We start from the raw sequence: 16,020 nt of genomic DNA on the forward strand, positions 1-16,020 counted from the left end.
TATTCAGCCCAGGAAATCGCAATGTCATCTATTCACACGTTATTTGGAAGAAGCCAAATCACATCTGCTCTCACCTTTTTATCAACGTGACGGCATTCATCTGACTTTGAGGCACAAAGTATTATACTCTTAGCCTAGGAATCTTAAGTACAAACCTGATTATACTGCATTGATCTTGTACTTGAAGATGTCATGTTCTGGGATGATGACTGAAAGTTTTGGTTACGTCAGTAAAAGCTCGTAGAATTAACCACAAAAAATTCTGCAGTGGTCACCATTTATTAATTGCACTCAAGAAACCTTTAATTATTACCCATATAAGGAGGTCACAGTATATAATTAACTGGAACATTCTGCAACTGAAGGAAGCCATCAGTTTGATAGTAAAACACATACTGTAATATAATTTGTTGACATATTTACACACCAACCGACTCATGAACAGCTTCTTCCCTGCTGTCATCAGACTTTTGAATGGACCTACCTCACATTAAGTTGATCTTTCCTTGCACCTTAACTTTGACTGTAACACTACATTTTGCACCCTCTCCTTCTTCCCTGTGTACTCTATGAATGGTCTGCTTGGCATGCAAAAAGCAATATTTTTCACTGTATAGAATCCTACAGTGCAGAAGGAGGCCATTTGGCCCCTCAAGTCTGCACCGACCACAATCCCACCCAGGACTTATCCCCACAACCTCATACATTTGCCCTAGCTAGTCCCCCTGACACTGGGTCAATTTTACAATGGCCAATCCACCTAACCCGCACATCTTGGAACTGTGGGAAGAAACCCATGCAGACACAGGGAGAATGTGCAAACTCTGCACAGACAGTGACCCAAGCCAGGAAACGAATCCAAGTCCCTGGCGCTGTGAGGCAGCAATGCTAACTACTGTGCCACCCCAATACATATACCAATACATGTGACAATAATAAATTGAATCAAAATCAGACATAGTTAAGCATATATCCTGCATGATTGGTACAAATGCATTTAACAAAGAACCCTTTCATATTTTTACACCAATGGGAGTGTGTAAGTGTTTAAATTAAGCATTTTTGAAAAAGGTATGCAACTTTTGGATGGAAGGTTACCAACCTGAAATGCCATCGCTTCTTTCTGTCTCCTTGGGTACTGCCTGACTTGCTGAACACTTCCAGCATTTTCTATTTATAATTTAGATTTCCAGCTCCCGCTATATTTTGCCTTTGCAACTTCCTGATGCCTGTCTGAAAGGGACTGTCTGCCAAAAATTAGCTTCAAAATTGTCAGTCTTTGGAAATAATGTGTCACAGCTTGTTGTGAATGCAAGTTTGAATGACAGGATTAAAACAATAATAGTTCCCACTGTTCCCAACAATAATCCCTGCCATTTGGAACGTGATCACATCAGGACATCATTCAATGGGATACAGACCTCTTACCAGAAGAAAGCGTTCTCAAGTGCATAAGAGATTTACTTTGAAGGGAGTAAGGTAAATTGTTATTTTCATGTCGATCCTTAACAGATTTTTTTGGATGATTTTATGTTCGTTGACATGAGGATAAAATATTTTCCCATCCTTCTTAAGTGTGCAAGAAACAGGTTTGGTCCGGTGTAGCACAATTCCATTGACTGTCCAACAACGTGTTTCACTCCAAGCTCCTGTGTCACCACTTTCCAAATTTTAACTGGGGTTCTTGGCAACTTCGCCTGGGACTTGACAACATCGCCTGCACCATCAGGACAGTGAGTGATCACAATGGCTTGGCAACAGCTACCAACACTGAAAACAACAACCTCAAATAATTCCTGATAACCACTTCATATGCAACACTTGGGGCTGAGCCTTTTTTATTATTCATTCATGAGATGTTGGAGTCGCTGGCTGGGCCAGCATTTATCACCTTACCCATTCCTGAGGGCATTTAAGAGTCAACCACATTGCTGTAGATCTGGAGTCACATAGGCCAGACCAGGTAAGGATGACCGATTTCCTTCCCTAAAGGACATTAGTGAAACAGATAGGTTATTTTTTACATCAATTGGCAATAGTTTCATCATTCGACTTTTTTAATTCCAGATTTTTATTGAATTCAGATTTCATCATCTGCCGTGGTGGGATTTGAACCCAAGTCATGAAAACATTGCTCTAGGTCTCTGGATTTCTAATCCAGTGACATTACCACTATGCCATTGCCTCCCCTCTAATGGATTGGCATCTTCAGCCATCAGCAGAAGTACAACATATCAGGGATCAGTGCTGGGACCTTTGCTGTTTGTAATATATATAAATGATTTGGAGGAAAATGTAACTGGATTGATTGATAAGTTTGTGGACGACTCAAAGGTTGGTGGATTTGCAGATAGCGATGAGGACCATCAGAGGATACAGCAGGGTTTTGATCAGTTGGAGACTTGGGCGGAGAGATGGCAGATGGAGTTTAATCCGGACAAATGTGAGGTAATGCATTTTGAAAGGTCTAATACACATAGGAAATATACAGTAAATGGCAGAACCCTTAGGAGTATTGATAGGCAAAGGGATCTGGGTGTACAGGTACACAGGTCACTGAAAGTGGCAATGCAGGTGGAACGGTAGCGGTAGCACAGTGGTTAGCACTGCTGCTTCACAGCTCCAGGGACCTGGGTTCGATTCCCGGCTTGGGTCACTGTCTGTGTGGAGTTTGCACGTTCTCCTCGTGTCTGCGTGGGTTTCCTCCGGGTGCTCCGGTTTCCTCCCACTGTCCAAAGATGTGCGGGTTAGGTTGATTGGCCACGCTAAAATTGCCCTTAGTGTCCTGAGATGCGTAGGTTAGAGGGGTTAGTCGGTAAATATGTAGGGATATGGGGGTAGGGCCTGGGTGGGATTGTGGTCGGTGCAGACTCGATGGGTCGAATGGCCTCTTTCTGTGCTGTAGGGTTTCTATGATTCTATGATTCTTTCTATGATTCTTTCTATGAATGTAGTCAAGAAGGCATACGGCATGCTTGCCTTCATCGGCCGGCGTATTGAGTTTAAAAATTGGCAAGTCATGTTGCAGCTTTATAGAACCTTAGTTAGGCCGCACTTGGAATATAGTGTTCAATTCTGGTCGCCACACTACCAGAAGGATGTGAAGGCTTTGGAGAGGGTACAGAAAAGATTTACCAGGATGTTGCCTGGTATGGAAGGCATTAGCTATGAGGAGAGGTTGGAGAAACTTGGGTTTGTTCTCACTGGAGCGATGGAGGTTGAGGGCGGGCCTGATAGAAGTCTACAAGATTATGAGAGGCATGGACAGAATGGATAGTCAGAAGCTTTTTCCCAGGGTGGAAGAGTCAATTACTAGGGGGCATAGGTTTAAGGTGCGAGGGACAAGGTTTAAAGGAGATGTACGAGGCAGATTTTTTACACAGAGAGTAGTGGGTGCCTGGAACTCGTTGCTGGGGGAGGTAGTGGAAGCGGATACGGTAGTGACTTTTAAGGGACGTCTTGACAAGTACATGAATAGGATGGGAATAGAGTGATATGATCCCCTAAGGGTAGTTGGTTTTAGTTAAGTCAGGCAGCATGGTCGGTGCCAGACGAGGTAAGGAGGGAAAATTTCCTTCGCTAAAGGATATTAGTGAACCAGATAGGTTTTTCCAACAATAGACAATGGTTTTTAATAGTCATCATTCAATTCTTAATTCAAGATATTTTTTATTGAATTCAAATTCCACCACCTGCCGTGGCGGGATTCATACCCAGGTCCCCAGAACATTAGCTGAGTTTCTGGATGAATAGTCTAACGATAATACCACTTGGCCATTGCATTACATAAGGTTACCACCTATCCTTATGTAGATTTAAGGGAGTTGACCGCATTCTTGCAATGCTGGATGAGTGCCAGCTGGAGCTGTTTAATTATTTCATCTCCTGTCTCTCTGAAGAAGGGTGAAATGGTCAACACTAACTTAGGATCCTTACAGCAGCCCAAACATTTTTCCGCCTCTCTGCAATTTTCACCCAAACTCTCCTTAAACTATTGAGTGAGGTGGTACTCTTTCACAGACATTACACTCGGAAAGTTTTAAGTCTACATAATAATTTGTTGGACTGTGTCACCCTGCAGGATTTTTTTTCATTCTTCTTTCTCACAAAGGATTTGGGAAGAGTACATTTAAGGGATATGTCTTAAAGTAAAATATATTCACAAAGGTTTATTAAAAACACAGGTACTATGAGAAAATGTTCTTAAGTTGCTTCCCTATGTGGACAATACGCAGTTCATTAGCTTGTCTCAGTAATGCATGAACGCACCCATCCATAGTATTGGCAGCTTCCAACATGTGTTGTCTGGTATCAGGCTGTCAGTGTAGGGAGATAAGCAGAAGACATGTGTAGTCAGTGTTTTTCATGTATAAATGGAAATCTTCAAAGGCAGTTGGATCGTACAAGGGCTGTGAGAATTTGCAGGTTTTCAATCTCTTCCACGCAGGGGAGGGAAGCAATTTCTTTTGCTGAGTGCAAATGTTTAATTCACTCACCAGAATGGCTAATTGTTTATTTTCACTGTTGTTAGAACAAGAATAAAGGAGCCTTTAACCAAGCTTCTTTCAATAAACTGAGAATGATTGATTTATTGTGAAACATAACTTTTTTTTAAAAATGCAATTGCAAAAACTGGTTAACATACAATTTGCAATCCTGCAAATCCCAGCATACATAAATGTCAAAACAATAGTGTCGCTGCAGAGGTTGGTGTTTAAAGGGAAAAAAAAAACCTTTTGGCCAATTGGAAAATTTAATGAAAAAGGATAAAGTTTGAAGGGTTTAGGCACTGTTAATCTGATGTTCCTGCATGTGAAGATGGGTCGCTGGTCACAGTAGTTGTCTGCAAGTTCTTTCCGAAGGAGCTTTGATGCAGAGGAAGAAAACAGAATGAGAAAGATTTCCCTGGGATCTCTCTCTCGTCTCAGTTTCTTAGGCTTCCAAATACAGAGGAGACAGACTGAGATAATTATCTCTAGCTGGATATTGATGACCTCACTGAATTTCAGACAAGGCAGGGAGAAAATGAATTGCGCAGCCTTCCCTTCTTGTTTTATTCTCACAAATGAGCCCAAAACACAAGTTCAAGACAGAAACTTCTCTGAGTCAGGTGGGTGGTATCCAGTAAAATCACCAGGAAAGCTTCTGAAACTGTGTTTGTTTTTACTCCAGGAATTAAAGCTCCAGTCAGCAAAAGGGTCTTCTCAGGTGCATTGCTGGTCATTTTGCTGAAGCCATGTGACTTCTTGCAAAAAGGCAGCTTGCTCACGGTCCAAAGTGAACTTACAACCTTTGGAAAAAACCCAGGTCAGATCCCAAGAAAGAGTCCAACTACTTCAGTGTTCTTTCAATTTTTATTTCGTTGACATATAGTTCTTGAGATATGGATTCCTAACAAAGCGGTCTAGTTGCAGCATACATTATCAGACAACTTTCTGTCCTAACTCAAAAGCAAAATACTGCAGATGCTAGAAATTGGGAAACAAATAGAAAATGCTGCTGATACTCAGCAGGTGAGGCAACAGCTGTGGAGTCAGAATCAGAGTTAATGTTTTAGGTTGATGAATTGCAGGGCATGAGGTGGCAAAGTGAATGCTTCACAGCTCCAGGGATCCAGGTTTCCTTGGGTGACCAGTCTGTGTGGAGTTTGCACATTCTCCCCGTGTCTGCGTGGATTTCCTCCGGGTGCTCCAGTTTCCTCCCGCAGTCGAAAGATGTGTCGGCTAGGTGGATAAGCCACAAGAATCATCCCCACAGTGGACAGAGGGGTTACACCTCAACAGTTTCAATGAATTGCTTTATCAATCTTTTTGAAAAGTGGAACAGTGATGGCATTTGCGGAACTTGAAATCTTCCTCCCAGATTTTTGTTGCACGGTCTGAGTTTGAGTGAGAATTCATAACCATCAGTATTATAGATTTCCGCAAGAATCGTATCCTGACCACACGCCTTGTTATTCTTCTTCCATTGGATCACTTCTGTATCCCAGCAAGTGTTAGCTACAAATTCAACCTTAATATCTCAAACTGCCAAGGGATTGTTTTGATGGTTTTGACCGACACTGTTGACGGCCAGTTGAGAATCATAGAATCCCTACAGTGCAGAAGGAGGCCATTCAGCCCATCAAGTCTGCACCGACTACAATCCCTCTCAGGCCCTATCTCCTTAACCCCACGTATTTATCCTGCTATTCCCCCTGACACTATGCGTCAATGGCCTATCAACCTAACCCGCACACCTTTGTACTGTGGGAGGAAACCAGAGCGCCCGGAGGAAGCCCACACAGACACAGGGAGAACGTGCAAGCTCCACACAGAGACCTGAGGCTGGAATTGAACCCGGGTCCCTGGCGCTGTGAGGCAGCAGTGCTAACCACTGTGCCACCCTGCCACCAATGTTCCAGCATTTCCCCTTCCAACAATCTCCTTTCTACTCTCAGATTCAGCATTTCTATGATTTCTATGATTTCTATAAATGGGTCATTTTCTGGCTGGCAAGATGTAATGAGTGGGCGGCACGGTAGCATAGTGGTTAGCACTGCTGCTTCACAGCTCCAGGGACCTGGGTTCGATTCCTGGCTTGGGTTACTGTCTGTGCGAAGTTTGCACATTCTCCCCGTGTCTGCTTGGGTTTCCTCTGGGTGCTCCAGTTTCCTCCCACAGTCCAAAGATGTGCGGGTTAGGTTGATTGGCCAAGCTAAATTGCCCCTTAGTGTCCCGGGATGCGTGGATTAGTGGGTAAAATATGAGGGTTAGAGGGATGAGCAGGTAAGTATGTAGGGATACGGGGATAGGGCCCGGGTGGGATTGTTGTCGGTGCAGACTCGATGGGCCGAATGGCCTCTTTCTGCACTGGAGGGGTTCTATGGTTTCTATGGTGTGCTACTGGAATCAGTGCCTGGGCCACAATTTGTTTACATAACTTAAATGAAGGTATGGTTGCAAAATTTGCTGATGACAGTAAAGTAAGTAGGAAAGTAAGTTGTGAAGAGGGCACAAGGAGGCTACAAAGGGATCTAAGATGAGTTAAAGTGAGTGGACAAAGATCTGACAAATGGAGTATAATGTGGGAAAATGTGACAGTCGCTTTTGAAAGGGAGAAAAGAAAGGAAGCTTATTGCGTAAATGGTGAGACTGCAGAGCTGTGAGGTGCAGAGGAATCTGGATGTCTTAGTGTATGAATCGCAAAAGGTTAATATCCAAGTAATTAGGAAACCTATTGGAACATTAGTTTTTATTGTGAAGTGGATACAAAAGTAGGGAGGTTATGCTTCAGTTGTATAAAGAATTGGTGCGACCACGTCTGGAGTGTAGTACACAGTATTGGTCTCCTTATTTAAGGCAGGATGTAAATGTGTTAAAAGCAGTTCAGAGAAGGTTTACTGGATTAATCCCTGGAATAGGCGAGTTGCCTTTTGAGGAAAGGTTGCATAGGGTGGGCTTATACCAGCTGGAGTTTAGAAAAGTAAGAGATGACTTGATTGAAACATGGAAGATCCTGAGGGGCCTTGATAGGGAGGATGTGGAAAGGATGTTCCCCCTTCTGCAAGATTCCAGAGGTCACTTAAGTGGTCGCCAATTTAAGACAGAAATTAGGAGAATTTTTTTCACTTTGACGGTCATGGGTCTTTGGAACACTCTTCCTCAAAAGGCAGTGGGAGCAGAGTCTTTGAACCTTTTAAGAGCAGAGCCCGATAGATTCTTGATTAACAAGGGGTAAAATGTTACCGGGGTTAGGCGGGAACATGGAGTTGAGGTTACAATCAGATTGGTCATGATCTCACTGAATGGCGGAACAGGCCCGAGGGGCTGAGTGGCCTACCTCTACTCCTAATATTATGTTCATAAGTTTGGATAGCTGCGTTGTCTTTGAGAAGGATATTGCTGACTTCAGCTCGGAGCAGGGAGAGAAGATTTAATTTTGGTCATAGATTACTGATATCCATTTTTAAAATCATTATGGAACAATCAATATACAGGTCAAGATGCTGATATTTCACAACCTTTAACAGTGCAGTGCATTTTTGTAGTTTTACATACATAACAGCACATGTAACAATTGTCACTCACAGTAAACTCAGGCATAATATGCATAGGGTTCAGTTTTAAGACACTTTCTAAAACTTTGTTCTGTCATAATTTAATCTTTAATCAGTTAGATATTCCTTTAATTTTGGCAATAATTACTCTTCCTCCCCAGAAAATAGCCTTCTGCCCTTGGTGACCTGCAAGAAGCTGTGCATATTCTGCATGTCTATATACCATTGGATTTCATTGGCCTTTTCTACCCACCGCTTGCATTGACATATTATTCCCTGAGTTTCAAATTTGAATCGTATTCCTCTCATGTAGAGTCAGGTTGACATGTAATGAAGGTTTGGTGCTTTCAATCACGATGTTTGTGTATTTCATGTTTGTGATGAGCAGTGCATCCTGGGGGGGGATCCGATCCCTGATCCCAGACAGAGCATCTCCTATCCTGTGGGGGAACTGCCTCGAGATGGGGGCAGGATTTCAGAGGAAGCTTTGACATTGAGACAGAGCACTCCGGCTTGTCCTGGTCCACAGGCAGTGTTGGGAAAGTGCTTGTCTCCTCACCAAGGCTGGCTTTGCCTTGCTGCAACTGCCAGCTTTACTGAGGGTACATTTAAACCACTATGGCCGGTTAAACCTGAGGCTGCTAGCCTCATTAACATTTTCAAAATGGTACCTCCTCCGAGCAGGCTGTTTAGCCTCCCCTTGTCCCCCCTCAGCAGAATTCATAAGTTGCTGCATTAGAGCTGGCTATCCGACACACTCGTTTTTTCCCATTTAACCCATAGAAACATAGAAAAACTACAGCACAAAACAGGCCCTTCGGCCCCACAAGTTGTGCCAAACATTTCCCCTGTACCTACCCCCCAGCACCTTAAACCTGTGTCCTCTCGTAGCAGCCATTTTCACCCTGGGAAAAAGCCTCTGAGAGTCCACCCGATCTATGCCTCTCAACATCTTATATACATCTATTAGGTCTCCTCTCATTCTACGTCTCTCCAAGGAGAAAAGACCGAGCTCCCTCAGCCTATCCTCATAAGGCATGCCACTCAATCCAGGCAATATCCTTGTAAATCTCCTCTGCACCCTTTCAATCTTTTCCACATCCTTCCTGTAATGAGGCGACCAGAACTGAGCACAGTACTCCAAGTGGGGTCTGACGAGGGTCTTATATAGCTGCATCATTATCACCGGACTCCTAAACTCAATCCCTCGATTGATAAAGGCCAGCACACCATACGCCTTCTTAACCACCTCCTTCACCTGTGGGGCCGATTTTAGAGTCCTGTGGACCCGGACCCCAAGGTCCTTCTGATCCTCTACAGTACTAAGAGTCTTTCCCTTTATATTGTACTCCTTCATCCCATTTGACCTGCCAAAATGGACCACTACGCATTTATCTGGGTTGAAGTCCATTTGCCATGTCTCCGCCCAGTCTTGCATCCTATCTATGTCCCTCTGTAACTTCTGACATCCCTCCAGACTATCCACAACCCCACCAACCTTCGTGTCGTCGGCAAACTTACCAACCCATCCCTCCACTTCCTCATCCAGGTCATTTATGAAAATGACAAACAGCAAGGGTCCATACTGAATCTGATATGGTCACACATTTTATTTATTTATTTATTAATGTCACAAATAAGCTTACATTAACACTACAATGAAGTTACTGTGAAAATCCCCGAGTCGCCACACTCCGGCGCCTCTTCGGGTACACTGAGGGAGAATTTAGCATGGCTGATGCACCTAACCAGAACATCTTTCGGACCATGGGAGGAAATCAGAGCACCTGGAGGAAATCCACAGAGACATGCAGACTCCACACCGACAGTGACCCAAGCCGGGAATCGAACCCGGGTCCCTGGCATTGTGAGGCAGCAGTGCTAACCACTGTGCCGCCCACATGTTCAAATCCACCCACAGTAACGGTGCAGGAAAGCATGTCGTAATTTATGCTTTAGGATTTTACCATGAATCCCTTTCCTGGGTCTGTCTGTGTTGAAAAACTTTGGCCAGGATTTTCTATTCCCTCCCATGGTGGGTTTCCCAGCGGAGGAGGCAGGCCACCATTGGTCGGCAGATCCCATGATGGTGCAGTCAGCGAGCAATGCAAATGGACATTGACCTCGGCGGGACCAAACGATCCCATCAGTGGCCAATGATGAGCCCCCTCCGCCAGCGGAAAACTCACTGCAAGGGGGCTGGAAAAACCCAGTCGTTTGGTTGGTGATTGGGGTTTATGAAGAAAGAGAAACCGCTTTGGAAAGTTGAATTTGCAGCAATGTTGAAGTGGGTGCCGCAAATGATGCATTGCTTTTCTTGTGGCGCTTTAAGCAGGAGAGCAAAATGACGTGATTTATCAGCTCTACTTACACAACTCATTTAGCCAGGAATTAATGATCTCTGCCCCTCCTCCTGTATATCTGATGTGACTGCAACTTTGAAAGTCCTGGGATAAATACTGAAAGATAGAAGGGTGAATTATTCTAAATCAGTTGACTTCATCAAGAGCTTCCAAACTGGTGTGGACCTTGGTTCACATAGAAACTAGAAGCAGGATTAGGCCATTTGGCCCTTAGAGCCTGCTCTGCCATTCATTATGATCATGGCTGATCATCAAATTCAATATCCTGATCTCCCCCCCCCCCCCCCCCCCCCCACCCCCATATCCCTTGATCCCCTTTAGCCCCAAGAGCTATATCTAATTTCTTCTTGAAATCAGACAACATTTTGGCCTCAACTACTTTCTGTGGTAGTGAGTTCCACACATTCACCACCTTCTGGGTGAAGAAATTTCTCCTCAACTCAGTTCTAAAAGGTTTATCCTTATCCTCCAACTATGATCGCACGTTCTGGACACCAGAACCAGGTTAAATGAGACAAAATTTTAATGAGCAGCATGAGGAGGTCATAGGGGAGATATACTGCAGGAAGTGTGTTTCAGTTGTACGGTCGCAGTGCCATTTGTGAGTTTACATAAGCAATTCCTGCTTCTACTATCTCCAGCATAGTCAATTCTGCCTTCCATTATCACCAGTGCAGCCTGTCTCGCTGCTAAATGTAATCTATATCTACCGAAGGCAACTTGTAATGTGGAAATAGTTCTGCTCCTCCACTTCCAAAACTGTCTTTTCCATTATCACATTTCACCTCCTCCATCACAAAGACAAAATGGTCTAATGTCAGATTTTCTCCTCTCCTTCCATGGCAACTGTGCTCTGTTGTCAAATGCACTCTTCTCTTTCTCCACCACAGTCTGTCTTCCTGTCAAACGGCATTCCATCTGTCATTCAGATCTCCTTTCCCCTCTCTCAATTATCATCTCCTCCATCTTCGAGACAGCCTGTTCCCAGTGCCATCAACCAGCTCCTCCATCAGGAGAACAGTTGGTTGCTTTCAATTGCTCTCCTGGAATACTTGCACATGGGCAATAAATCCACAAACTCTGCACGGCTGGAGCCCGAGACAAATCACAAGTCACAGAATGTAACCAAATTGTACAGGGTTGAAGATTGCTAACTGTTGTTTGACACGTGTTAAGTATTTCTCTTCATTTTTCACCTGTGTCAAATGACTATCCTGCAGACAGTGATGCTATAGGTCATGGATCAATAGCTCCATTACTGAGGGTACATTGTTAACCAGTTTAAACATTGAGGTGGAGATGCCGGCGTTGGACTGGGGTGGGCACAGTAAGAAGTCTCACAACACCAGGTTAAAGTCCAACTGGTTTATTTGGAATCACGAGCTTTCGGAGCGCTGCTCCTTCATCAGGTGAGTTTAAACATTGTGAGAGTGGATATCATGCTCTTCATATTCAGTGCAGACATTAGTCTGAACACATATCTCCTTCTTTCCTGATGTCAATCATTTTAAGGTTTTGCCCATTTACGAATAACAAAAGCGATATTCTATATACAAACAGAAAATTCAGGAAGTGCACAGTCAAAGACAGGTTAATGTTTCAGGTGGGGCTCTTCCCGAGAGAATCTTCCCAGTCCATCACGCAAACCAGCCTCCCATCCATTGACTCCGTCTACAGTTCCTGCTGCCGCGGAAAAGCAACCAGCATGATCAAAGACCCCACGCACTCCGGACATACTTTCTTCCACCTTCTTCTGTCGGGAAAAAGACACAAAAAGCCTGAGGTCACATACTAGTCAACTTAGGGACAGCTTCTTTGCTGCTGCCATCAGATGTTTGAATGGACATACCTTATATTGAGTTAATCTTTCTCTACATCCTAGCTATGACTGTAACACTACATTCTGCACCCTCTTTTTTCCCTTCTCCCCCATGTACTCTATGAACAGTATGCTTTGTCTGTATAGCATGCAAAAAACAATACATTTCACTGTCTACCAATACATGTGACAATAAATCACATCAAAGATTGAAATCAAGGATGATTCTGGATTCACACCTATTTTCAGATATTCTATATGTGACGGCAAAGATTGTTATTATACTCAAACAAAAACAGAAAATGCTGGAAAATCTCGACAGGTCTGACAGCATTTGTAGAGAGAGAATAGAGCTAACGTTTCGAGTCTGGATGACACTTCATCAGAGCTGGGTCGAGCTCTGACAGAGGGTCATCCAGATGTTGGCTCGATTCTCTCTCCACAGGTGCTGTCGGAGCTGCTGAGATTTTCCAGCATTTTCTGTTTTTGTTTCATATTCCAGCATCTGCAGCATTTTGCTTTTATCTTAGTTATTATACACCGCTGGTTTGAAAAAAAAATCACATTCCTTACTGCTTCTCGTGGCTTTTCTGTTATTATTTTTCATGCCTGACTTTCAATCATGACTTTGATCATGAAGCAATGCAAGGCTCTCAATCCACTAACTCAGAACAAGGCCACAATGATACTGGGTCTGCTTAGTAGTCAGATATTGCTTGTCTGCTGCCTGACTAACTTGTCTTTCTTTTCACAGATTCTCATAACGATGCCTCTTAATTAATTGCCTTTCAGAGAACACATATTTCCCTACAGGTTTAAGGTTCACATGGATTAGAAACATGCAACGGATTCCTGTATCTACAGGGTAGTTATCTCACCCGTATTATTTAAAAAGGTATTTTGTTAGTCCACTGGCAGACATACCTGAGGTTTTGCATGTGGGTTTAAAAAAATGGCCCAAATCGTACAGCCCAGCCTAAATTCAGTCTTTGAAGATCGTCATCCAGGTTTTTAATTTGTTCCGAATGCTGTGCTGTACTTCTGACTGATACTAATTACTGTTGTGACATTAATACAACTATGAAAATGCAACTTACATGTTTAGATTTGGGAAACCCATATTTTAAAAATAGTGACCAACCAGTTGTTATTGATTGCAGCGTATGAATTTATCAGCCATGATTGAATGGTGGAGGAGATTTGATGGGCCGAATGGCCTACCTCTGCTCCGATATCTTATGGTCTTATGGACATGGCATATAAGACAGTCTAATTTACTTGGCATCAAACTACATATCTAGAGCTAAGTTCAGCATTTGAGTCTACTTCCCCCACCCCCGCCAATATTTCAGCTAATACATGCATATTTAGGGCTAGACCCAGATAAGGAGTTGGCCCCAATCTTTCAACTCGGGGATGCATGTTAGTGCTTTACTCATCTTCCAAGTCAGCACATGGGATCAAGGAGGCAAATCGTGGATTCCCTACAGTGCAGAAGAGGGCATTCTGCCCACTGAGTCTGCACCGACTCTCTTACAGAATATCTTACCCAGTCCCTCACCCCTGCCCTGTCCCCAGACCCCCATACACATTTCCCATGACCAATCCACCTAAGCTGCACATCTTTGGAGTGTGGGAGGAAACCGGAGCACCCGGAGGAAACCCATGTAGACATGGGGAAAATGTGCAAACTCCTCACAGATAGTGACCCAAGGCTGGAATTGAACCCGGGTCCCTGACGCTGTGGGGCCACCATGCTGCCCTGTGTTGCCAAGAAGATGCAGGCAAGCTTAAGACAGAGCAGACCACGCATGGCAACTCACAGGCAGAATCCTGGACATATTCTCTTCCACCTTATTCCATCGAGAAAAAGGTACAAAAGTCTGAGGACACAAACCAACAGACTCAAGAACAGCTTCTTCCCTGCTACCAGCAGACTTTTGAATGGATCTACCTCACATTAAGTTGATCTTTCTCTACACCCTAGCTATGACTGTAACACTATATTCTGCATTTTCTCCTTTCCTTCTCTATGTATGACATGCTTTGTCTGTATAGCATGCAAGAAACAATACTTTTCACTGTATACTGATACATGTGACAATAATAAATCAAATCAAAAATGGGAAATGGGTCCAATTGTACCAACACCAACCGTTTACAGTTCATGCTCGACATATAAGTCAGCCCTTATTTTTGGAAGGATTTTTTGAAGCTTCAAAGGTTGACTTTCACACCACGATCTATGATACTCGTTTATTTTTTATTCACATTTCTATTTCTGTAAATCAAAAAGGGAAATCTTGATTCTTGGACCTCTTGGTGCTTAAGTTCCAAAAAGCTTTTTTTTATTCTCTACTTTAGCTGAGTGCGGGGCCTCTGTCACTGGAAATGAAGGGATTCTTCTTTCACCCAATTACCCAGCTGATTACAGCAACAACCATGAATGCATCTATTCCATTCAAACACAGCCTGGTAAAGGAATACAATTGAAATCGAGGACATTCAGGCTCCAGGAAGGAGATATTCTAAAGGTAAGCACAGCATTGTTAAAATGGCATGCTTAGAAGCGTAAAGATTTTCTGAAGACTCTCTGAATATCTGCACAAAGCTGCATTTCAATGTCATTCTTGTGTACGGTGGCAGCTGATGTTTTTACAAGCTGTTAATTCAATGATTCTTGCTTTGCAATCTGATATAATTAGGTGGAAGGTGGAACCTTTTCAACGAGACACAATGAACTGAAGTCAGTTTATGGAAATCTCGGTTTCAGGCGAAGTCAATGATCCCCTTAAGCATAAGGAGGCAAAAGTGTTGAGAGAGTAATACAATATTATCAGACTCCAAGCTGAAGCAAAGCAATAAGGAACTGAAGAGCGGCACGGTGGCACAGTGTTTAGCACCGCTGCCTCACAGTGCCAGGGACCCGGGTTCAATTCCGGCCTCGGGTGACTGTCTGTGTGGAGTTTGCACGTTCTCTCCATGTCTGGGTGGATTTCCTCCGGATGCTCCGGTTTCTTCCCACAGCCCAAACATGTGCGGATTAGGTGCATTGGCCATGGTAAATTGCCATTTAGTATCAGGGGGACGAGCAGGGTAAATATGTGGAGTTAAGGGGATAGGGTCTGGGTGGGATTGTTGTCGGTGTAGACTCGATGGGCCAAATGGCCTCCTTCTGCACTGTAGGGATTTGATGATTAATGTAGAGCAACATCAAGAAGCTGAATGTACAATAACCTCAGGGAGGTGAGAAGTGCATGAACAAGGATCAGGGCAATGAGTCTCAGGGAAACGACTGGACACTAGGATACCGAGACATTCACATAATTGCACTCACATGGAAGAGTTATAGGTGACTTGGGAGATATCCAGGACAGCAAACAAATATTCTTACTGATGATTTATGAATGAATAAACTCTGTGCAGGTGGATGGGGGCGGCTATTACTTCAACACCGAGTTACTGTGGTCGCTTCCAAGTGCAAAAGGAGCAGTATGAATTTGACATGCTGGTGATACAATGAGGATAACCTGTGGCATTTGGTATAGTAGGCTTTTACACAATTGGCTGAGATTTTCCGGTCACGCTCACCCCAAAACCGGAAAATCCTTCCTGAGGTCAACGGACCTTTGCATCGTCCGCCCCCTGGCCGCTACGAGTGTAATCAAGGGTGTAGCAGAGCGGTGCGGCTGTGAGTGTATTGAATCCAGTTAAGGTCCATGAGTTATCAGAATATGTCAATGATGCATTGAGGTCATTGGAAGATGATAGCATTTTTATATTTTGTGGTGAATTTCTGT

The 16,020-nt window shown here is 43.7% G+C and overlaps 1 protein-coding gene across 1 annotated transcript in view; it reads left to right on the plus strand.

Annotated features, from left to right (window-relative positions):
* csmd2 (CUB and Sushi multiple domains 2) overlaps nucleotides 1-16,020 on the plus strand; it is a 1,866,499-nt gene that overhangs the window by 1,428,644 nt on the left and 421,835 nt on the right. The window contains exon 22 of the mRNA XM_078237109.1: nucleotides 14,585-14,754. Coding sequence (XP_078093235.1) covers nucleotides 14,585-14,754 — 170 coding nt within the window. The remainder of the gene's footprint in view (nucleotides 1-14,584; nucleotides 14,755-16,020) is intronic.

The sequence above is a fragment of the Mustelus asterias genome, chromosome 21, assembly GCF_964213995.1.
Source record: "Mustelus asterias chromosome 21, sMusAst1.hap1.1, whole genome shotgun sequence".
NCBI lineage: Eukaryota > Metazoa > Chordata > Chondrichthyes > Carcharhiniformes > Triakidae > Mustelus > Mustelus asterias.